Here is a 25,274-nt window from a genome sequence, read left to right on the forward strand (position 1 = left end):
TGGAATCTGGACTTGTGCTTTCTAGGAACTGAGCTAAAATATGAAGCCAATTCCCTGCTCCTCTCCAGAAACTGAAGGTGGCAATGGAGACGGGGATGAGAGAAGATAAAACCTATATGTTAGAGGGAATAAATTTATATATGTGTGATTACATATTTCAGATATTCAGGTAAAAGTTAATCCAGAGGTAGCTAGATGGTGCAGTGGATCAAGCACCAGTTCTGGAGTCAGGAGAGCCTGAGTTCAAATATGACCTCAAACATTTAACATTTACTAGCTGTGTGATTCTGGGCAAGTCACTTAATCCCAATTGCCTCACCGAACAAAAATAACAACAACAACAAAAAGGTAATCCAACTATTAGAGGTTAAATGGACTTGGGGAGCAGAGGACCCATCACTGGTGGGTTCTAGAACCATTGACAGAGAGCCTAGAGAGATACCCCTACAGCCCCTTTAAAGGGTGAACTCTTTACTCTCTAAGGATACAGCAGAAACCTGGGTGAGGGAGTAAATGTAATATTTTTAGCTTCAATGAAGCAGGGATCAGGATGGCAAGTGTCACAGTAAGTAATATCAAGCAGAACAATATTTGAATATGACAGAATAAAATAATACTTTAGGCCAGTCTTTAAAGAATTAGTGGCAACAGGCATAGAAATAAGGTAAACCTATCTAGTAATAAATAAGGTAACCTACCTACAAGTCTAGTAATCTACTAGACCACACTGATTCTCCTTAGCCTAAGGACACAATTAATGCGATTCCCTAATATAACTAGCTATGACTGCTCAGACCAAAAATATTAACTGATGACAAATTAGTATTTCCCAAGGTAAAGGGGAAAATATATTTGACAGATAGTAGTTCTCCCATATTGTCATGTGCAATTAAAGAAACTTGCCTATACTTTTTTCCTTTTCATTTCAATGTTTCTCACTTTCTCGCTGAAGCTTTTTTTGTGTCCATTGTTTCATCCTATTCATCGTACATGCCTCTCTCCAATTCCTGTAATCTCTTCAGACTTCTTTTTCCTTTTCTTTTTCTCTTCCATATTGCTTGATTCATTGTGTGAATAGTTTTTGCAAAGTGGCCTTTTCCCCGTGTCTCTATAATAAGAACAGACGAAGAAAAGGAGCAATTTAAGACTTAAGCAATTCATTTTGTCTGTTCTATGCCTCAGAAGAGGAATAGTGCCTTCTAGTGTTGCTAGCAATAACTTCTTTATTTGAAAATATATGAATCTGAAAGGAAATCTCCATTTTCTTTTTCTCTAGGTGTATTTGTAAATTATGTGACTGGTTAAATGAAGGTGTTATTTTCCCTCTATTTTAGATACAGATGTTGAATCACATAAAATTGAGGGATATTTTTAAAAAGCAATTTGAATTTGGAAGCTCAGACTGGAACCCTGCAAAACACACTCTAAAGCAAACATGTGAATAGCCTGGGAAAATGGAGCAACCTGACCTATTCCACACTTGATTGCCACTGCCAAGGTCCAAGGCTGGAGGAGGGGCCTCCAACGTGTGATTCATGACAGTGAAATGTCCACTAAAGCAATGCCAATTGCAAAAGCTGGTTATTAATGGATGCCAGGAACAAAAAAGCAAAGTCCCTTGGCTTCTCTTTCCTGATATCTTTTTATTTGGATGTTTTGTCTCCTATGGACGCTCAAATTCCAAAGCACCTAATGGTTCTCTTGGGATTCCCTTTGAGGAAGGAGTCAGGACATGTGCCGTTACCTAAGTCTAGAAATGATAAACTGCTTTCCCCCATGCTCCCTCCACTGCATTCCCTAAGTTATGCTCCCTGTTGATTTCCACAGGAGAATCATTTTTAAAATAGATGGAACAAACTAGATTACTACAAGCCACAGAGAATACACTTTCCTGGAATTTTAAAAAAAGAATTCTATGGGGGAATAGCTACACAAATTATGATATGTGAATGTAATGGAACAGCACTGCTGGAAACAATGAACATGAAGACCATAAAATCAATCTACAACTTGAAGGGAGCAGAACAACTAAAATCAAAAGCCCAAATGGAGTCAGCGTCATTGGAGGAAATGTCTTTTGTAGCTTTTACACTCTCCCCCACTTTTTCCCCCTTCAGTGCACCACCGTCTCATCTTCACTGTTATTAAAAAGTGGATGTTGGACAAGAGATGGGGTCGTGAGCTCAGGGAGCCAAGCTTAACCCATTAACCTTGGTAGCTGTCTTGGTGTAAATGATGGGGGTGAACAAGATGCTCTCTACTTCGCCTTGAAGTTTACTACCCAGGAATTAAGGTGCTCTCCAATAAGCACCTACTACAGGCCAGGCACTCTGCTAAACACCAGGGTGACAAAAAGAGGCAAAAGATAATAATCCCTGTTCTCAAGAAGCTCATAGTTTAATGGTTAAAATAAAGAAATAGATACAAACAAGGCGCATAGAGGATAAATATGAATAATTAAAAGAGGGAAGACACTGGAATTAAGAGAGATTAAGTAAGGTTTCCTGTTGAAGACAGGATTCTTTTTGACTTAAAGGAAGTCAAATTGAGATAGTATTATAAAGCACTTAGTAAACTTAAAGTGCTTTATAAATTACTATCATTTTTATTAATGAAGGGAATTGGAACAATATGAGTCATATCCTAGGGATGATGAACCACTTCACACGGTACAGTCCTACCTAACAAAATAAATAGATAGATAGATAGATAGATAAGTAAATAGAGTATTTATTGAGAGTTTATGCCAGAGATGAAAAAAAGGATGATTTCTATCCCTAAGAAACTTAGGTTCAAATAGAAGACAACGAAACAAAAACAGGGGCTGGAAAGAGTGATAGGGAAAAGAGCATGGGAGCTGATGTGCAAGTGGAATGGACAGGGAAGTAGCAGGAAGTGAAATGAGCATTATAGCTAGGGATCCTTGAGATTTTGAGCAAAGGACTCATTACTCAGGAAGCTGGCTTTGGGAAAAAGGAACCAGAGGGCTTCTATAGAAGTCAAAATTTCATGGAAGAAATATTTTCCTTCCTTGCAACAATTCAGTCAGACCAGGGTCAAGATTCTGAGAACAGATTATGGAAAGAGGGACTTCATCTGGAAAGAATAAAAAATAATAGAATTATATTATATGTTCAAGGAGACCTTTAGCCAGAGTATCCTAATTCTACCTTGCAAAACATGCAGGGATGCTGAGGCCCCAACAGAAGACTTGACAAAGTCAAGATATCTTGTTAATACATGCTTAGACTGAATGCCAGCAGCAATGATGCTTTGGTGTTTGGAAGACAGACAAAGCTGACTACTGAACTGTGGTTCAAAGTTTCTGAGGTTTGGGGAGACACACAGATTTACCAGCAGTATATAATATGACAGAGAGATCTGGTTAGTGAGACCTACCACCTAGACAGCATGCCAACTTAGAAAAAGTGGGGAAAAAAACAGAAAAAAAATAGTACATGAGGGGAGGGAGAAAAGATTGATTTAGCTTGAAGTAGTCCTCAACTTATATGAGGGAGAAGGTTAGGTTTACATAAATGCCAACCCTTTCTCCTGTGCTTCTCCTGATGTAGAAAAATCAAATATGCCCTGGGGCTCAACGGCATCAATCTGTGCAAGACTCTCCACTGCTACACATTAGTTACTCAATGATCCATGCCTTTGTGAAGGGAGGAGCTAGAGAGAGATAGAGAGAAAAGAAATCATTCATCTACTGATTTCCAACTTCTTTTTTTTTTTCATTTTTCAAAATATATACATGGATAATTTTCGAAATTCACCCCTACAAAACCCCGTGTTCTAATTTTTTTCACTCCCTTCCCCCCCTCCTTCTTCCAGATAGCAAGTGATCCAATATATGTTAAACATGTGCAGTTCCTCTATACATATTTCCACAATTATTAGGTTGCACAAGAAAAATCAGATCAAAAAGGAAAAAAAAAGAGAAAAAAAAAAAACAAGCAAAAAACAACAAAGAGAGTTGTGATCCACCTTCAGTCCCCCCATAGTTCGCTCCCTAGGTACAGATGGCTCTCTTCATCATAAGACCATTGGAACTGGCCTGAAACATCTCACTGTTGAGAAGAGCCACATCCATCAGAATTGATCATTGTAAAATCTTGCTGTTGCCATATATAATGATCTCCTGGTTCTGCTCATTTCACTTAGCAGCAGTTCATGTATGATTTCCATTTTCTAGAGAAATTATTACATGTTTCCAGATTCTCTTTAAGGAAAGACTCCAGGGAAAAGCTGCTGTGTAGAGGAAGAGGTCATCTAGAAAATTTGATTCTTTAAGAACTGGAGCAGCCCCATTCAACGTGGGACATAGTCCGGAAATGACAATAGACTGAAGCAGAAATACATATAAGTAGGGATGCTATGCATGTAGCTCCTCAGTAAGGAAAGGAAGATAAAGGAAAAGAACAAATATTTATTAATAAGTACTTATTATATGCCAGGTACTGTGCTAAGCACTCTCCAACTATTATCTCATTTCTTAAATTATAGCAGGAAAATGAGTACAACAACATATATAAATACTTGGTGACTATAGCAATGCAATGAGTATCACTCACTGGTATCTTACAGGGTGAATCCTGTCTTCAGGGAAGGATAGCACAGGAATAATAAGAATGTATATAAATTTGATTGCATCTAATTATATTGTTATGTTTTATAGTACGTTTGTGCATTTGGGCTTACGTATCCTATGTCCCTATGCCAAGAGTGCTACATAATGAGAATTTACAGACTATACCTACGTACCAGGTATAATTTGCAGAGATGGCACATTCTTTACCTGGGGGGGAGAACGGAGAAGACATTCTCTGAAAGATCTCAAGCAGCTGCAGCTTCTCCCGCCCAGACAGAAGGAAATGGAGGTATAAGAACAATTTGAAGAAGACTGAGCTTCTGGGTAAGATCAGCAAGGAGAAATCCGGAGCTAGCTGGAGGAAATGGCCACGTTGCTGGGTGAATGCCAAATAGTTTTGTGCCAAGCTGAGCTGCAGAAAGCATGCTGACTGACTTCAGGAGCTGCAGGGCCATGCAGAGAAGACACCGATACAGAAAGTGTCTGAGTGATGGCTAATGGATGGATGTCAGAGCTTGTGAACTTGCAACCCCCAAAGGAAGTCAGGCAAAGTTAAGAAAGAGATGTTGCCCTTTGAATGAAGTTCTCAATTCTACTCCTGCTGATGGATTTCGTAAAATACTAAATTGTGAGTTTGTGTGGTGGCAGCTGGATAGGGAAAGAAACTGCCTGAACTCCTTGGAGGAGAGAGACACAGACAGAGCTTATGAGGAAGGCTATAATTTGTTTGGTAACAAAGCTAAGGTGGAAATCCTCTCTCTGTTATTAGCTATTTTTTCTTTGCTGATTTAAACAACACTGTTCTATGTTAGGCAGCTAGATGGCACAGTGGTTAAAGTGCCATGCATAGAGTCAGGAAGACCTGAGTTTAAAAATCCTGCCTCTGACCTTCACTGGCTCTGTGACCTGGGCAAGTCTGAGTCATCTGTAAAATGGGGATGATAATAGCACTTACCTCCCAGGATTGTTGTGAGGATCAAATGAGGTAATTGTACAGGGCTTAGCACAGTGCTTGCACATAGGAAGAACTATACCAATAATTATCATTGAAGTTGAAGTTTTGACAATCTTAGAGGTTGCAGGGAAGCTGAGCCCTCTGAGAGATATTAGCTAAATTCTGATGTTCCCTTTATTTAGCATTTAAGTTTCAATTATCTTTCCAATCTGGTCCCCATTCATCTTTCCAGACTTTAATAATATAGACTATTTCCCTTCTCACATTCTATGATCTAACCGGACTTTTCTTCTCTATTCCTCATCTTTGCTTCTTTGTACCTTTGCTGTGGTCACCTCCTTTCCTAAAGTACAATTCTTTTCACTTTTATAATATAGAATCCTGATAAGATACAGCTTAACTATTACCTTCTACAGGAGGACTTTCTCTCCTTATCTTATATTTAACCACACTGTTTTTACTTGTATTTGTTCTTTATGTTTATCTTAAATAGACATATATGTACTTGTTTTCTCCATAAATAGAATATAAAGTCCTTGTGAGTAGAGAAAATTTCATTCATTGTACTGTGTGGGACAGGTGGGGTGCAAGACCCCCTCCCCAATTAACTAATCAGAGACATCTCAGGTACAAAGAGAAAGCATTTATTTAATCCCTGAAGAGAGGCCCCACATACACCTGGGAGCCATCCAAACTCCACCATGTGCTCCTGGAACCTGAGCAGCTTCCAGCTTGTCCAGGTTTTAAAAGCAAAAGACTCGAGCCTTCTCATTGGATAGACTAAAAGAACGTAACCATCCTTGACCACCTTGATTGGTGAATGGTCACCAATGTTGGCTGCCTCCCACAGGGATCATGTGACTCAATACTGAGAAATACTTCATCCAATCAGTCCCATTCAGTACTTATTAATATTTAGTACTGTCCCTGACCCATAGTAGGTACTACTTTCTTGATTGATTGATTGATAGGTGGGTAGACTCAATTACTGGCCAAGGCTGGAGAAAAGAAAAAACAATGTGAAGTTAAAAGAGAATGTGAGAAATGATTAACAATCAATATCTTGGGGAAATTCACAGCTCTCCCCTTCTAAATTGCATATTTAAAAAAAAATTCTGTTTCGAAGTGAGTGCAAGGAATAATGTTGTAAAAAAAAAAATTACCCAGGCATATATTCTGTCAATAAAAAGTTACAATTAAAAAAAAAATTCTATTTCAAAATTCTGGCAATAATTCTCCAGATCTTGGTCAAGACACCACCCAGCTTTACAAGGAATTTCAACTAAGGCGGGAAAGCCCTCTGTGTTCTACTCTAGCTTTGGTGGAGTCTTTTGTCTTTTGTCAAGATAGCCCAAGGCTGGGAGTGGTGAGGTTTAGCTGGAGGTGGTCTGAGTAGAGATAACTTTTTCTGTGCTTGAGTGTTGTGATGACGGATGGGATCAGACTTTATTGGGAGGCTACATAGTTTTAAATCCTTACAAGAATTAGGATGAATAAACCTAAGGAAATATGACCTCATTTTCAAAAGGCAATTTGCACTAAAACAAGAGAAATCTTGATATGAATTCTCATTCTGCCTAAGTAACATGTTAAATGAGGTGTAACTGATATGGAACTAATTATTTTTGTTGTCATTTGTCCTTTTTTCTCCAAGACCACCATAACATCTGGGAAATTAAGCCATTCATGCAAATGAATGGGATTTAAGTGAAGGAGAGCTATGTAAAATCATCAGCCTCATTTTCTCTGGATTCATTTGAGTCCAGGAGCAAGATATAGATCAGGATGACTGAAGGTAGCCCTCATGGAACTAGGAGCGCCATAAAGAATAGCCAAAAATTAGAAAGTTGAAAAAATGTTTATACCTTTGACCAGCAGGTCATGAAAATACTTTTGGAAGGGAGATGAATGTACTTTTGGAAGCGCTACCATATTCAGAATTGTAAATAATTCATGAGAAGCAGTATGCTTTAGTAGATGGAGGACTAGCCTTGGAAAGGACTGACATAAATGTTATATATATTTATATCCTTCCCATGACTATCACACAGTGATAATACTACCTAAACCAAGGTACTTATTCAGTAGCATACCAAACTTTCAAAAGATTACTTTCTAGATCATAACAATTTTGTGACTATAGAATTGGTTCATTGGCAATACAAAAATAATAATTATTAATAGTTTGACATCTGAGATGGAGATTGCCATTGGAGTACTTCAGGGATTTGTATCTGACCCTGTTTTTTAATATTTTTTTAAATTTTAAAATACAGAAAAAGCAACCAAAATAGAACATTGTCAAGTGCCCAGCAAAACATCAGGGAGAATTCAAAATATTATAATAAAATACCAGGTCAATAAAGAATCTATAATAGTAGAAGAAATTATATTCACTAGTGTCCATCTTATCTTTGCTTCCTTGTGGGTTATGCTTTTATTCTCTGCTGTGTACTTTTTTTACTTTATTCTTTTTTCACCCTTTTATTTCCCACCACTACCCCTACCCCCAAGCAGGATATAGTTAAGCACAGATTTATGTTAGATAAGTTGAAGATGCATACATATATACATACACATATAAAGATACATATATATTCATACCTGTTCACAGATCCGCTCACACATACATACATTTATACACATACATATATAGAACAACATGCATAACATATATACCTATATATACTCAGATGCATACACACATAGACATCTATGCACATGAGACTCTCTTAATTGAATCTTTAAGTTTGATTTCTCTTGTAAAAGATTACTTTATAAAGCCAGTAAGATAAAATTCACCTGGAGGAACAAAAACTAAAAAAATCTGGAGGAAAACTGAATAAAATAAGGAGTCTTTTCATCAGGAATATTTGGAAATCCTCTATTTCATTAAAGGACAATGATCCTAAAGATAAAGGTTGATTGTTGCTACTAATCTGAGCTCTGTAAGTTCCTCACTTGGGTTTGGATCTATGAAAATCTAGAGATCTGCTTGACATCACTGTGATTGACCCCAATTCTTTTAAAGCAACAAATAACACTGGCTATGTTTATGAACATATAGGGACTTGGGGCTCCACAAAACTCTTTTCCCCTCTTTCTCTTGCTGTGATAGTCACTCCTGAGCACAGGTCCTCTCCTCGCTCCACTGGGCATGGGGTAGTGATCATAAAGCTGAGAGTTGGTATTACGTCTTTCTATGCTGACCTAGGCCGGAAAAATGACTCATTGTGATTTCTTGGATTTTTCCATAAGAATTCATTTTGTAGATATGTTTGAAAGAATTGTGGGTGTAGCTTACCGTACTTTGCATTTCTCTACCTTCTTGGCTCTTTTTTTTTTTTTAAGGGAGAAAAATACTTACAATCAAACATATCAAAACTATCAGAGCAGATTGGAATTCTATAAATCATTTTCATTTCAGGCAGCCTCAAACTCCTTTTTCTGTGAACAAGCTCAGAATCTAATAGCTCAAGTCTTTTCTCCAGTTCTTTTCCTCCTTTACCTTTCACAGTGACCTTGGGTTTTTTCCACTCAAAAAAATCCTACTGAATTGGTCGGTGTTCATTTAATGGAGATGACTCAGGAACTTGGGGTACCCCAGCAAGTTATTGTCTCCTTCTTCAGCAGCCAAGGCAGCATCAGGAAGACTGAATCAGCAAGGATCTAATGGTCTCTGTCGCGGCTCTTTCCTTTGTTCTGCCAGTATTCATTTAGTGATGTTTTTGTCCTGCTACATATGGGCAAAAAATGCAAGCTATTAGTCTATACTGGGCATAAATTGCCAACATTTCTCAATCCTATCCTATCAATCAGAGGCAAAGGACACACAAGAAGCCCTAACCTGATGCCATTTCCCAGATTTCTTAATTCCAACTCCTCCTTTAACACACATAACTTTTGGTTTTCTTCCATTGTAATACATTCCATTAACCCTTTCAAATGTGGACATATTCATTGCTGAAAGAGATTTTTTAAAATATTTGTATAAGGATCACCGATAAATATCAGTTCCAGAAGAAATACAACCTCTCAGACAAAAAGTTGAGGAAAACTATTTCGAGGACCCAGGAGAAAGTGCATTTGTGCACACGTGCCTTTACATACTGTTATTTTCAAAGTTTTGAAGGAAATAACCTACTAACTCTCTTATACTCAGCTTTGCTGGGTAGGTGATTCTTGGTTGCAATACTAACTCCATTGCTCTCTGGAATATTATATTCCAAGCCCTCTGGCTAAATTTTGTGTTATACTGACTGGAGCTCCCCTACACTTGAATTGTTTCTCTTTGGATGCTTGCAGTATTTTCTCCTTCACCTGGGAGTCCTGGAATTTGACTATAATATTCCTGGGAGTTTGTATTTGGGGATCTCTTTCAGAAGGTGGTCAGTAGGTTCTTTCAACTTCTAGTTTGCCTTCTGGCTCTAGAATATTAGGACAGTTTTCCTTGATGATTTTTTGAAAGATGATATCCAGACTTTTTTTGATCATGACTTTCAGGTAGACCAATAATTTTAAAATTATCTTTCCTGGATCTATTTTCCAAATCAGTTGTTTTTCCAATGAGATATTTCACATTTTTTCAAATTTTTCCTTTTTTTTTTTTTGGTTTTGCTTTATTATATCTTGATTTCTCATAAAACCATCAATTTCCTTTTGCTCAGTTCTATTTTTAAGGAATTATTTTCCTCAATGAGCTTTTGCACCTCCTTTCTTAAATAGCCAAGTTTGCTTTTTAAGGCATTCTTCTTTTTTGTATTTCCTTTTGCAGCTCTCTCAATTCTTTCTCTTTCAGGTTTTCCTCTATCTCTTTTATTTGATTTTCAAAGTCCCTTTTGTGCTCTTCCATGATCTGAGCCCAATTCTTAATTTTCTTGGAGGCTTTAGATGTAGGAGCTTTAACTTGGTATCTTCTAACTGTGTGTTTTGATCCTCCTTGTCATCGTAATAACTTTCGATGGTCAGGAATTTTTTTTGTTGTTGTTGTTTTCTGCTCATTTTCCTATCCTATTATTTGGCTTTTAACTGTGTGTTAAAGTAGAGCTCTGTTTCCAGGATTGAGGGTGCATTGTCCCAAGCTTCAGTGATTTTGTGCTGTTTTCAGAAATCCTTCTAGGAATCTGATCACAAGAATGCTTTTCTACCCTGAAGCTGTTAGGTGTATCCCTGACCCACTGGTGGTGTAAAAATCACTCTGCCCCAGGATTGCACACCAGACTCTCACCCGTCCCATTGCCACAGACCCTCTCTACTGACCTTCCAAGTCCTCCGTGGTGTCCCTAGGCTGAGAGGTCCAGAAGCTCCAACATTGCTGCTGATCCAGAGATCCTGCCTAGCTGAGCTGGGGTCCGGCCTGGAGCTGGGGCTGGGACTGGGACTGATCCCCTGTGCTGGGACTGGCTCCCACCTTGGTTCCTCAGACCTTTTCTGCTGGCCTTCCAGGTCCTCTTGGGTGTCTTGGAGCTGAAAGGTCTAGAAGCTACCAGTCCTGGCACTGATTCAGAGGTCACCCAGGGCGGGGGCTGGATCTAACTTGAGACTACACAGGCACTCCCAACCTGGTGTCACAGACCTTTTCTGCTGAGCTTCTAAGTTGCTTTTGGCTGGAAATTGCTCTATTGTTTTTTTGGGTGTTCTGATCTCACTGCTATTTCTAAGAAGAAAGTCCTCAAAGTCCCAGAATAGAACTAATGAATTTAAGAGAATTCCTTGTACCTGATGTGGGCAACATTTTCTCAGTACTCTGCCAAGGCAGGCTGTGTTAAAACAGCTTGTCACAACTTCTGAGGTCTCAGAATAGCATAGGTGTGGTTTTGCCCAAAATGAAATCTGTAAAGACTAGAAAAAGAACATATAATGGAGTAGTTTTGCCTAGCATAGTATAAGCTGTTCTCTAAAAAGAACAAGGGGGCAGCCAGGTGGCACAGTGGACAGAGCATTGGCCCTGGAGTCAGGAGGATCTAACTTTAAATCTGGCTTTAAACTTTTTTTTATTAAAGCTTTTTATTTACAGAACATATGCATGTGTAATTTTTCTTTTCTTTTCTTTTCTTTTTAAATAACTTTTTATTGACAGAACCCATGCCAGGGTAATTTTTTACAGCATCATCCCTTGCACTCACTTCTGTTCCGATTTTTCCCCTCCCTCCCTCCACCCTCTCCCCCAGATGGCAAGCAGTCCTATACATGTTAAATAGGTTACAGTAGATCTTGGATACAATATATGTGTGCAGAACCAAACAGTTCTCTTGTTGCTCAGGGAGAATAGGATTTAGAAAGTATAAATAATCCGGGAGGAAGAACAAAAATGCAAGCAATTTTACATTCATTTCTTAGTGTTCTTTCTTTGGGTGTAGCTGCTTCTGTCCATTCTTGATCAACTGAAACTAAGTTAGATCTTCTCTTTATTGAAGAAATCCACTTCCATCAGAATACATCCTCCTACAGTATCATTGTTGAGGTATATAATGATCTCCTGGCTCTGCTCATTTCGCTCAGCATCAGTTCATGTAAGTCTTGCCAATCCTCTCTGTATTCGTCGTCCTGGTCATTTCTTACAGAACAATAATATTCCATAACATTCATATAATGGGTAATTTTTCAACACTGACCCTTGCAAAACTTTCTGTTCCAAACATTGACCAACTGTGTGGCCATGGGCATTTAACCTCATCTGTAAAATAGGAAGAATAATAGCAACTACCTCCCAAGATTGATGTGATGATCAAATGAGATAATTGTGAAGCGCTCAGAACAGTGCCCAGGACATAATAAGCACTATAAAATTTTTAGCTATTATTATATAGCTTTTTTTTTCTCTTGGTTTTTAATGGGGGAACAGTTTTTTTTTTTTTTTTTTTTTTTTTAGGAGATATTTAGCAATGAAGAAGCAAAAAGAAACAACTATTGAAACACATTTTAAAATGTGCAGAAGAGAACAGGAAGAAGTTCAAAAGAAAGCACATAACAGGACAATTTTGTGTTTTTTCAAATATATCTTTTATAAATTTGGAACACAAGGTTTTTACAAGGGTGAATGTTGAAAACTATGCATTTGTTTTATTTTATTAACGCTTTTTATTTACAAAACATATGCATAGATAATTTTTCAACATTGACCCTCACAAAATCTTCTGTTCCAAATTTTCCCCCCCCCCCCCCCCCCCCCCAACTCCCCTCCTCTGGCACAGTCCAATACATGTGAAATATGTTAAATTCAATATATGTATAGATGTTTATCCAGTTATCTTGCTGCACAAGAAAAATCAGATCAAGAAAGAAAAAAAAACCTGAGAAAGAAAACAAAATGCAAACAAATATCAACAGAAAGAGTGAGAATGCTATGCTGCATTCCACACTAAGTTCCCATAGTCCTCTCTCTGGGTGTAGATGGCTCTCTTCATATGATCATTGGAACTGGTTTGAATCATCTCATTGTTGAAGAGAGCCATGTTCTACCTGTGTGACCCTGAGCAAGTCATTTGATCCTGATTGCATCACCAAAAGAAACAAAATAAGGAAATAAAAGTATGTCACCCCAAAATGAGTTCCCTATCCATGGGATGCTGTCAGGTTTCTGTAAGTGCAAACCCACTTTCCCCTATGGACACTCTGAGCATTGGCAGGGAGAATGTGACTTAGATTTAGGGATGTACTTTTGTATGTGGATTTTTATTGAGGTTTCTTTCCAATGAATCAGCATTATGATTATTCTTGCTTTTGCTAGATTTTTTAGTAAATGTTTTGTGTTAAGTCAGCGGCATCATTATGATTGATTTTGTGTAAATGGGAAGTACACCGGGGGGGCTTAGTAATTTCATTCACGATTAGTAGAAGTACATATCCCCATATTCGGGGGTTACTTCCAAGGAGACTTCCAGGAAGTCTTGAGAGACTTCTAAGAGGTAGCTATATGATTACTTCTCTAAGAATACCACTACGACCTATCAGAAGTGGGTATGAGTGAGGTAAGCAAGTCAATCCCAGACCAAATATATGAGAGCTGGATGTTGGTAACATGCCTGAACTATATCATTAATATCTAACTATTGGATAGGCCAGTTGATGTGCTTCTTGCTACTATTACACATTGAGAGACATATAGAAACTTGGCAATTAATCTGCCCTGGTCAATGCCTGTATGAAGTATGATGCTCAATTTAGGATGCTTTATTTTAGGAACAATATACAAAAACATTCAGTGGGCAATAGTCTGGATGGTGAAAAACCTTGAGTTTTTTTGCCATATGAGGGTAAGTTGAAGGAACTAGGAATCTTTAGCCTGGAGAAGAAAAGCTTGAAGGGGAATATGACACCCAGCTATATATTTGAATGAATGAAAAATCACTGTTTACAAAATACAGGCTAAGTACTTTGAGATACAAATATAAAACATGAGATACAAATATAAAACATGATAGACCTTGTCCTCAAAGAAGTTTTATTTTAATGGGAGAACAACACACAGAGGATAGTGGTGGACATGTGGTAAGGTTTTGGATTGGGAAGTTGCTGGGCTGGTGATTGGAATCATAGAACAACTGATAGTTAAGTCCTTTCCAATGAAAGAAATGATCAATAACCAATGATTTGGAGGGATCCAGAGTTCCCACTTTTTCTATGGTCTTCATTTTCAAAATTCAGTCTCTTAAAGGACATTGCTGATAATGAGATTGAATGAATACTCTTCAATCTTGGTTAGACCCCAGCCAATCTTCTACTCAGGTTTGGGTAGGGGATAAATTCTTTATTAGGTTGCCTAAAGCGTGATAAAGTATCTGCCTGTGACATGATGTCACTTTCTCAGCCCCTCTTAAGAGAGACTCTACTTGTTTTAATATTCATGCTTTTATCAACTGTTAACCAATCAAAGTCAATTGCCACCCTCTAGAATACCCATTTTCCCAAAGATATATATCATGAGTCCACCACCATGAGGTGTCTTTGATATTCAAGAGTTGACCTATTAAAATGCAAACATTATTAAGATGACTAATTACCCAGAAATTATGTCTCTCAAATTTTTAAACATCATGAGGAAAGTTGGTGCTGATACAGGTGTGATCACTTTCCAGGCATCAGAAGCTCAGGATTTCAGGGTGGGGAACTGGAGGGACTATCACATGGAAGTAAGATTTAGATTTGTTCGATTTGGTTACAGATTGCATCAGACAAAATTAGTATAAGTTTCAAAGAAGAAAATTTAAACTTAATGTAAGCAAAAATTTACTAATTTCAACTGTCTTAAAATGGAATTGATTGCCCCTGAATTTCCCTTTATTGAAGTTCTTCAAGCAAAAACTAGAATACCATTTGTTAACTATGTTGTTCAAAGTATTCTTGTTTAAGTTTGGCTTGAATTGTATATCTCTGAGATCCAGTACAATTCTGAAATTTTTTTTGGTGAGATTCTAGTGGTATGAAACTAGCTATGATTCAGTCGACCTTAATGTGTTTAGTCAGTAGGCGAAAGATGCAACTTGGTGTGTTCAGACATGTTCTAGTTCCTGAGTGCATTCTCTATAGAAATAAGTCAATATGTAGATGGATTATATCCTTTCCTATATGATAAAACAACCTTCCCGATATGAGCAACAGAAAAAACGCTATTGCTAATTCTTAAGAAATCATGGACAATGGCAAAGATGACAGAAAATTGAAGAAAGGAAAATGCTCTCCTGATTTTCAGAAATGGGAAAGGATAGAGCCTACAAACTCTAGGCCAGAAACCTTGAATTCTAGAACATCTTGTGCTGGTTTTTGAAAACTTTGAAAAGAAAGCAAGCACTAAGAGTGTTCTTCTAAAACTAAAAATATGCAACCCAAATGACTGGCCTGATCAATCTTTCTTTTTGAGACACAGAGACTGTGTCCAGCTTTTCCAGTGCTGAAGTACTTATTCTTCTTATGCTCTATAACACAGTAGGCCAGGAGGAGTTATATGTCTTGCACCAAGACCCACTCTCTTTGATACCATCCCTCCACAACCTCCTTCACCATTCATGCCAAATGTTTACATTAGGATAACTGATTATAGCTCCAGCCCAAATGGTGACTGACAGATTGATCCTGAATTATGGAAAGTCTGAATGGCTTGCCTATAGGTAAGGAAACACTCCTTCAAACCCATTTTCCCCTTTTCCCCCAAACACCTTTCTTCCATTCTGCTTCACAACTAAATTTGTTCTATCAGAATTCCCAGTTATGGCTCTGGCTGGGAATGTTGAATACTAACTTACCAAAGGAAGCTTAAATTTATTCTTCGTTCTGGAAAGGTCTAGTAGCATGTGTGATTGAATATTGTTTAAGTTGAACTGAATTCTATTGTACTCATAATTTCCCCGTATGAGTTTTAAAGTGTCCTCTGGTAATATCTTTGTTTATGAATTAATAGGCCCATAAGCTTCATGGGAATTATTCTCTTCTGAAACCAGAAAATTCCAACTTTAAGGAACTCTTTTGGAAGCAACAGTTAAGGTAAGATTATAGTCTGATTTAGGAAAAGCAATGTGCTCTTGCACTCAAGGACAGTTAGGTTTATTCTGTTTGTAATTGCATTTTCACTGTCAGTAGTCCTTCCAGTTTCCATGTCCAGTATTTGATTTTATTTTTAATTAACAAATTATCTATTTTCTTTGTGTAGCCTTTGTAAAATATGTCATAATAGCAAGAGGTAAGAATTACTTATGAGATGCTAGAAGCACTGGCCCTAGAAATATAGAATGCTGTTTCATCAAATTAATTTCCAGGTAGAGAGCATATAATAGCTCTAGTCATAAAGTCCAGAGAAAGAAACACTTCAACTGGATCTTGAATTTTTTCATGACAGAATAATTTTTAGTAAGTCCAGTATGTTTTATCATTTCCTAGTGTTACACAGCTAGGCACAGTAATAAAATTTGCTTCATCACACCAAGAGAGCTGTGGGAGGGAGGAAAAGGCTTTTCCAAAAGAAAAAAGTACAGTAAGCAAAACTAGTAATAAGTGGTTGTTTTGAACATTAAAAAAACAAAACAAAACTCATCACTGCTTTTCCTTCTGCCATTACAGCACACTTAGTTCCTCACAAATTCATATGGGAAAAGCTTGCAAAATCAATGTTTGCTGCAGGACTGGATCTTTAGTCTTTGGGGAGAATTACAGCTCTCTAAAAAAATCTCAGTTTAAAAATCTTTCTAGGTAAGGTATAAAAATAAGTGCAGTATTTAATTAGATGTAAGTGGAGTATGATTCTAGGGTTTCCAATACTGAGTTTCTTTCACATTCCTCCCACAGCACTTCTGTCTCCTCTTTTCAAGTTCCCAAGTTCTTTAGTCTAAGACCCACTTCCTCTATTACTCTGAACTTCTTAGTGTTTCCAACTATTCTCTTTTTCATTTCTCAGAGTGGTAGCTCTACTCTTTGTCAAAATTAAACTCTCTATGTGCAAGCTCAATCCCATTCTCTCCCATGTTCTTTGTGACCTCATACTGTCAATCATCTCAGGTGGTCTTATCCATTACCAATCTCTTTATATTGAGTGTCCCAAAAGTCTCAGTGTAATTTTGATTTTTAATAGCTTAAAACTGTACTAAGACTTTTAGAACACCCTGTATATTGTAGTCATCTTCAATTTGCAGATGAATTTAAATCAGTTTACTGTCTACCATGTTTCTGCAAGGTCCTGTACTTGTAAAGAGTAAGAAAACAAATCCAATGCTTGGCTCATGGTAAGCACTTACCATAAATACATTTCATTCATTCATTTACTCTTCACCTGCTACCTTGTTTTCCCAAGAATGGGGATTTCCCTACTCTGAGGTTATCTAGATAATTGGTGAGTCTTGTGTGGACTCACCAATCTAATATATGACTCGCTAATCTCTAACACAACCATTAATTTTTTTCTAGAGATATCGTATCACTTGTATCTGCTTGATATAGTTTAATAAATTCACTGGTATCTCAAACTCAACATATTTAAAACAGAACTCTCAGTCAGTTAGTAACTATTAAATACCTACTATGTGCCAGGTACTATGGCAAAAATCAGTCCATGCCTGTAATGGGCTGAGGTTTGAGTTGATGCACTGAGGTCCCAAGTACGTGAGGCTAAATAGTAATTGGGCTATACTCTATTAATATACATGATTGGATAAAGAATGGTCCCTGCCCACTCTCTGTGCAAGTCCTGATGTGTTGTATAGGAAATGACGATTTTGGTGGGTGGAGGCAGAGAGAGAGACAGGAAGAGAAGCTAGGGGAGATTAGCCTGGGTTCCATGCTTGTAGCTGCTGGTCGTGTGGCTGTTGGTCTAGCTAGCTTCTTGACTCAGCTGCACACATTTGTTATCGCCGATTCCCTTCCACCTCCGATCTTTCTTCACTGAGAATAAAGATTGATGATTTTCCCCTAACCTGAATTCCTGACTCTGGCTGATTTTAAAATACCCGGTCTTCACACATGCCCTCAAGGAAGAGGACATAACAAGCAAACCAATATATACAAACTACACTCAGGATAAATAGGAAATAATTAAAAGAAGGAAGGCACCAGAATTAAGAGGGGTTAAGAAAAGGAGGTAGAAGGTACAAAAAGGCTACATAGGTGGTAGTGGGCGAGATGGAGCTAGATTATGAGAAACTTTGAATGCTAGTGTGATTATGGAGGTAGTAGAAAACTACTGCAGTTTATTGAATAGGGTAGGGTAACATAGTTGGACCTGAATGTATTATCTTCAATGACTCATCACATGGTATATACTTAATACTTGCTGATTGATTGATGGAATCACCATTTTCTTAGTTACCCATATTTATAAATAGAGACACCTTAAGGCTTTCGTGGCTGCCACAAAACATACTTTGAGCTCATTCTTGTTCTTTGTGTTATTTCAAAAATCTCTCACAGTGACATAGCAACAAGAAGATAATATGATGATCAATTCTGATGGATGTGGCTCTTTTCAACAGCGAGGTGATTTGAGGTGATTCAGGCCAGTTCCCATGGTCTTGTGATGGAAAGAGCCATCTGTACCCAGAGAAAAGACTCTGGAGTCTAAGTGTGGATCACAACATAGTATTTTCACTTTTTGTTGTTTACTTGCATTTTGTTTTCCTTTTTGATCTTTCTTTTGCAGCATGATAATTGTGAAAATATGTATAGAAAAATTGCACATGTTTAACATATATTGGATTATTTGCTGTCTAGAGGAGAGGGTAGGGAGAAGAGAGGGAGAAAAAAAGTTGGAACCCAAGATTTTGCAAGAGTGAATGTTGAAAATTATGTATGCAAAATAAAACGTTTATTTAAAAAAAAATCTCTCACAGTGGCTTAGCAATAAGTGTTTTAGTGGACAAGTCCATGAAAGCACCCAGATCTTTGGGAGAAAAATGTTGCCTAGTTCAAGATCTTTCATTTTGCATGGGAGAAAATAGTTTTTTGGCTATAAGATTTTGCATTTATCCCTATTGAATTGCTCTTAGAATCTGTCCATCATTCTAGCCAGGCAATATCTTTTTGGATACTGACTTTGCCATCCAATGTATAAAGTTCTGCTCCAGAGATATATAATGAACTGACTAAAATATGAGGATATCCCAAGTTTAGAAGCTAAATATGATAAGCTGCACAGCTACACTAAGACTTTTGGAATACCTTGTTTATAAGAAGTCGTTCCCCAATAGATATAGATATATTGTCAAAGGATTAGAACAAGTAGCTCTTTTAAAATGAAGAAAACCCAAGCCATCAACAGCAGTATGAAAGAATGCTCCAAATTACTAATTATTAGAAAAATAAAAACTAAAGAAATTGAATTTCTGCCCTATAGTTAACATGACATTGGTGCATTGACCAATGATGGTTACTTCCTTTTAGTCTATCCAATAAAAAGGTTTGGGTCTTTTGATATTACTGTTTTCAGCTTGTCAGGTCAGATACATGTTGGGAGCTGAGATGCTTCCCAGGTGTGCTAGGCCTCTTTCTGCTGGGACCTGAAGATGTCTCTGATTAGTTAATTTGGGGAAGGGTGTCTAACACCTGTCTCACACACTAGTAACAACTGAGCTGTATTTCTTACTTTCTTCATCTTACCCCCTTTCTTTGAATAATGTTCCTTAGCCTGAGAAGAAAAACAGGGCAAATATCTCTAAGTAATCTAATTGAGAAGCTAGATATTAAAGATGAGGAATTTAGTCATATGGCTAGTAAGTTGATACCATTATATCAACTTAATGTTGATTAATTATCATCATTAATGATGTGGGTAATGATTCGTTAGTCCATTTTCCCTTTTTTACTAAACATTACAATCTAGCTAAATTTGAATCATGATAAGATAGGAAAATGATGAAAGAAGATGAACTTGAAAAAGTTCAAGAATATTGAACTGCCTTTCAGGAACTCTGGATTGGAGTCCTGTAAATCTTATCTGTGTGTCTGGACAAGTCACTTCTCTAGTTCCAAGTATTCTCACCTGGAAAACGAAGATAAAGATATTTTCATCTTAGTATGGTCATTTATAAACTAGCGGGTATTTCTAGAAGGGTCAGAAGCAAAAGGAAAGACTGCTTAGTCAGGTATTGGTGGAAAGAATCAGGATCATTTTGTTTGGGATGGAAAAGTTTTACTGCCTAATTGGTATCTATCTCCAGGTAAAAGAAGCTGCCCATTTGGACCATAGTAGGGGCAAAAGACTGAAACTGTGAAATGCAAAGGAAGCTCTTTCAGATCTAAATGAAGCACTATACACTCAAGAAAGAATGTGAAGCTTGAATGAGCATCAACTGCATATAAAAAGGTTAAGTGAAATAATGAACTGATCCTAGGATAAAAATTGCCACCATACTACATATGACCCCAGGTAGGATCTGGAAAATGTAACTGTTAGATTGCCATAAGTAAGGTAAATAAAATGAATAAAGCATTTATTAATGCTTTACTGACCAATGTGGCTTTTAAAAGATTTGCAAAGTGAAGCAGAAATGTTACAAGGCCAGGTTTGCTAGTATAGGCTTCCAGCAGAGTTATAATGGCAATTATTATCAAAGTAGTAGAAAATGGGCATGTCTCTGAGCAAATTCATAGAGCTTAAAATTCAGAGCAAAGCATTTCTTACTTTTTGCAAAGCCCTGGGCATACAAATAGAAAAAGAAGACAGTTTCTGTCTTTAGAGAGTTCCATTCTAATGGGGAGATTTCAATTGCAAGTCCTAAGGAAAAGTCCTGTGGTCTTTGGGTACAGTCGCAAAGTAAATGATAACACCTCCTCTTTATTATCATTCCCACTGATAAAATCAATTTCTGATGTTGAACTATTAGGCACTGTCAAGGACTTCCCTTTTTCCCCTTCACCTTTAAAAAACATGTCCATATTACCTATACAAGCAGATGGCTTTTGGCTCAGAATCCTGGACTTGTGTCTGTTAGAGGTCTGAGGACATAAGAAAGCCAAACTTGACTTGCCTAGAACCTACTAGTCTCCCTTTTCTTTCTGTTAGGATGTCCGGCTGCTTCAGTGAGTCTGGCCTGCCTGGCCTGTGCATGGAAGCTGGTTGGCAATTAGTGGAAATGACAGGTTCTTTCTCTATAGGAGCCACTTCCCTAGAAGACAGCTGTGAGATCTCTATTGGGGTGAGGGTGCTGTCATTCCCAGGGCTCCTGATGTGAAGATAGATCTCTTCCACAATGATTTATCCCCTCACGGTGGCTATGGGGTTGGGAGGTATATAGGTTCAGTGGGCCTGTGGCACACAGTAACTAGCACTGCTGTTAACTAGGTGCTTGGGTTCAGGATCCTGGGCTATCTCCATCATGAGCTGAGGTCACCTTGCTCACTTCAAGCAAACAAAAAAGTTGAAAGTCATTAATTAGTAAATACTATTTTAAACTATTTCAACTTATGGTAATCCATTTCCTAAAGCCAAATTAATATCTACAATAAAAAGTTAATTCGTTAGAATCCATATTATTGTTAATATATCTAATTAGAAACGAGAGTGAAATGCTTTGCTCTGAATTTCAAGCTCTATGAATTTGCTCAGAGACATGCCCATTGATAATAATTGCCATTATAGCTCTGCTGGAAGCCTATACTAGCAAACCTGGCCTTGTAACATTTCTGCTTCACTTTGCAAATCTTTTAAAAGCCACATTGGTCAGGTTTCTAATGTATTCTATGTCTGGAATAATGCAGCATGCATCATGATCAGTCCTCTGGTGCCCCACTGGCCTGGAGCTAAGTTTAGAAGTTTGACTGTCTGGAACTCAATGTAGCCTCCTCCTCCTGCAGCTGGAGCTGCCCACTCCAGCTGCCAGGGAAAGCTTACAATATGCTAAGAGTAGAGGTCAGTCAATGCAGTGAAAGCATAATTAGCTTAGAGTTCAGTGTTTTAAAGCAAAAGGATTTTTCAAAGACAATCAGATGAGGAGGCAGGAAGTAGAAGCAAAGAAAGAAAAAAGTCTAAAGAATCTGGCTAAATGCCAGATGTTCTCAGGAAAAAACCGAAGGGGAAAAAGAATTGTTCTGTAGGATGCATAAAAACTTCAGTGTAGATAAGTAGTTAGACTGTGAATTCCTTCCAGACAGGGACTGTCTTTTGCCTTTTTGCATCCCAGACGTTAGCATAGTGCCTGGCCCATAGTAGGTACTTTTGATTGAGCACTAACAAGCAGCAGCAAGATCAATGAGAGTGAAGAAAATCTTTGATATTTTTTACTTCCTCTTTAATAGGAAGTATTTTCTTCTAGTATTTTAAAACAGTGAGGCTACTTGTGCCTGTCTCATACATTATTAACTATGGCATTTAATTTGGTCTGTGTGAAAACTTTTAATATTCTATAACGCAGTTTTACTTAACTACTTTGGGGAACCATACTGAAGTGAGGGAGGGATTGGAGGATTTGTTAGGCTTGTTAAGTCAAAATAAAAGGTATCACACTAAAAACAAGCAGACCTTTAAATGGTAACAAAAATTACAAAGTACCCTCTTCCCAAGTCATCTGAAAATCTTTCTCAATCCAAACCCTCCCCTTCAATTGATTGCAGCAGCAGCACCAGCAGCATAGGATGGGAAATCCGATGAAATCTTAAATCGTTAAAATTATGAGAGATCACTTAAAAATTCAATTCAATGAGTATTTAAATACCTTTCTATTATGGATTGCTGCGGGGTCTGGCATCCGAGGATGAGGATGGGGATTCACCACTCAATTCTGCCCTTTTCTCCTTGTATGACCTTGTACCTCCACCGCTGTGCTGTTCCTTCATCTTCAAAATAAGGGGGAGGGGGTTGGGCCAGACTCTGCCAGCTTTCACTCTGTGATCCCATTACCCTAGAGGGGACTTTTAGAAAACTAAAGGCAAATGTCACTTCCTTCTTAAGAGGGTATATGCATGGGTGGGGAATTCAACTACCCTTGCCGGCCTTTGTGGCAGTTTAGTGATGGAGTCACCACACTGGCAAACGACAGCAAAAGGTAATTCCTGCTGCTAAGAGGTAAAAGAAAACTGTTCCTTGAGTGGACAGAAGGGCTGGCTGTCCGATAACTCAGGACCAGCCAGTCGCTAGTCATTTGGAGGACCGCAGGGCTTTGGAAGGGTCCGAGGTGGTGCGGGAACAGAACTCTGAGTGTGTTGGGAATGTGGGGTTTGACCCGGGGACTGCGTGGAGAGACCCCACGCGCCGAAACCCGATACCCATGGGGAGGCGTGCCAACCCCAAGAACCTCGGATCCAAACGGGTCCCGGCAGCGACGCAGAGGATTGCGTAACAGTGAAAAGACCAGCCCCCGGCCCACTTCCGCGTCTGGGCTCGGGGCCGCCGCTCGCGCCCCGGGGCCTGCGGCGTAGCCGGCCCGGAGCTCCCCTCTCCCCCACGTTAGACGGGCGGCGGACTGACACTTGGGGTCATCTCATCCGCGGCCCTTCCTGTTGCCGCAGTTCTTTGTAGCAGTTATGGTTACATCTTGTCCGACTTGGGACAACTGTCAAACCACATCTACAATACAGTGTATCTCTCCCGGTTCTTTGGCTTAGATAAGCCTCCCACCCCAACTAGGCGAGGTCGGGCTCCTCCCCCTCCCCGCCCTCCCCTCTCTAATCTTTCCAAAGCCGGGTTCGAAGCTCCAGGGAGTCTGCGCCGGCCAAGTCCAGGCTTTTTCGGGCGGATGCCTTAACTGCCCCCAAACTTGCGTTGCCCTCCGCCCTTCGCTCACGTCCCGCCCCAGACCCTGGGTTCTTTTCCTACTCCAGGTCCCGAAGAGCGCAGGCCCCAGGCGCACCATAGGCCCCCCTCCCGGGGGCACCAAATAGGTCACCTCCCAGGGCTCAAGTTGCGGAATATCGCGGATCCCGGCGCAGCGAAGCCTCCGGGCGGCCGCGGCTGGGCGGGCCGCCTCGGCCTTGGGCTGCCAGGCCGTTTCGGGCTTTGCGTCGGGGCTCCGCAGACGGGCTGGCCGAGGCGGTTCAGGGAGCTTTGCGGCATCTCCCGCCCGCGTCTCGTCAGCGCGCTTTTGTGATGGCGGGGGTGGGGTGGCGAACGTAATTCCCTGTGAGGGCTCCCCCGATTTTATCCAAAAAAAAAATTAAAAATGACGGCCGCGGTTTTGTGGGCGGCTGGAGCTGCTCTGCGGGGGTTCTTTTCTAGGTCCTCCGGACAACCTCTCCGCATGTCTCCCTGGGCCCCGCAGAGTACGGGCCGGGCCGGGGAGAACGGCGGGGAGGGGGCTCCGCTGGGAGTTTTCCCGCCGCAAGGTCGCAGCCTCGAGGTCCCCCGGGCAAGGCCAGCAGGCGGCTGAAGGGTCTGAGGCGGGGGCGAGGCCGGACGCTCCGAGGGAGGGAGGGGGAGGGGAGGCGGTGTGGTCGCGCGCGCCGCGGAAGCCCGGGACCTGCCCACGCACGCGGCGGCGCACAGGCCAAGGCTCGCGGCCGGCGGGCGGGCTCGCGGCTCCGAAGCTTCCTGGGGGCTGACAACGAGAGCCGCTGCGCCGCCCGGCCGGGCGCTCGCCATGCGCATGCGCGGCCCCAGCGCCATTTTGGTGGCCGGGCGCGGAGGTGAATCCACTGTGAGGAGAGAGCGGCGGCGGCGGCGGCGGCGGCACGGCTCCCCGGCTCGGCTCTGACTCACTGAGGGAGGAGGAGGCGGCGGAGGCGGTGGCGGCGGCGGCGGCGGTCGTGGCGGCGGCGGAGGCGGAGGGTGCGAAACGGCTGCGGGAGGAGACATGGCCAACATTGCGGTGCAGCGAATCAAGCGAGAGTTCAAGGAGGTGCTGAAGAGCGAGGAGGTCAGCAGGAGCGGGGGCCGCCGCCTCCCCGGCCTGCCCGGCCCCCCGCCGCCCCCGGGCTCCCCGCCGCGCTCCGGCCTTCCGCCGCGTCAGCCGCTGGGGGAGGGGGCGGCGGGGGGCAGTCGCTTCGAGCCCGGCCTGCAGGAAGTGGGGCCGGCGGGGAGCAGGCCGAAGCAGGGTGGGGAGGCCCGGGGTCGGGGCGGGGGGGGGGGGTAGGGGCGCCCCGAAGGCGGGCCGGGGCGGGGTTGGGGGTGGAGAAGGCGGAGGAGGCGAGGGAGGCCGGACGGGCACAGGACAACATGGACGCTCGTGTCCTCCCGGGGAAGGGCGGACGAGAAAGGATTCCTCCCACGGCCCCCTGCGAGCGGGCCCGGCTTCGAGGAAGGTCCGGAACCGGGAGGTCGCCTGCCACCGGAGCTGATAGGTCTCCCGAGGACTCGGGTCACGCTCCGAACTTGCC

The 25,274-nt window shown here is 40.6% G+C and overlaps 2 protein-coding genes across 2 annotated transcripts in view; one reads left to right on the top strand and one right to left on the bottom strand.

Moving 5' to 3' along the window:
• Positions 1-307: 307 nt before the first annotated feature.
• Positions 308-24,808, bottom strand: LOC116419788 (atherin-like). Its single transcript, XM_031941891.1, has 3 exons — positions 23,849-24,808; positions 22,679-22,799; positions 308-1,108 (listed from the first exon to the last, which is right to left on the bottom strand). Exon 1 carries the CDS (start codon positions 24,760-24,762, stop codon positions 24,100-24,102), a length of 663 nt encoding a protein of 220 aa, XP_031797751.1. The 5' UTR covers positions 24,763-24,808; the 3' UTR covers positions 308-1,108; positions 22,679-22,799; positions 23,849-24,099.
• UBE2K (ubiquitin conjugating enzyme E2 K) overlaps positions 24,590-25,274 on the top strand; it is a 71,191-nt gene continuing 70,506 nt past the window's right edge. The window contains exon 1 of the mRNA XM_031941892.1: positions 24,590-24,814. Coding sequence (XP_031797752.1) covers positions 24,752-24,814 — 63 coding nt within the window. The 5' untranslated portion in view covers positions 24,590-24,751. The remainder of the gene's footprint in view (positions 24,815-25,274) is intronic.

This window comes from Sarcophilus harrisii, chromosome 6 (assembly GCF_902635505.1).
Source record: "Sarcophilus harrisii chromosome 6, mSarHar1.11, whole genome shotgun sequence".
NCBI lineage: Eukaryota > Metazoa > Chordata > Mammalia > Dasyuromorphia > Dasyuridae > Sarcophilus > Sarcophilus harrisii.

Bases quoted from the DNA above. Each gene is read 5' to 3' on its own strand.
- LOC116419788 (XM_031941891.1), bottom strand. From the start codon at position 24,762: ATGTTGGCCATGTCTCCTCCCGCAGCCGTTTCGCACCCTCCGCCTCCG.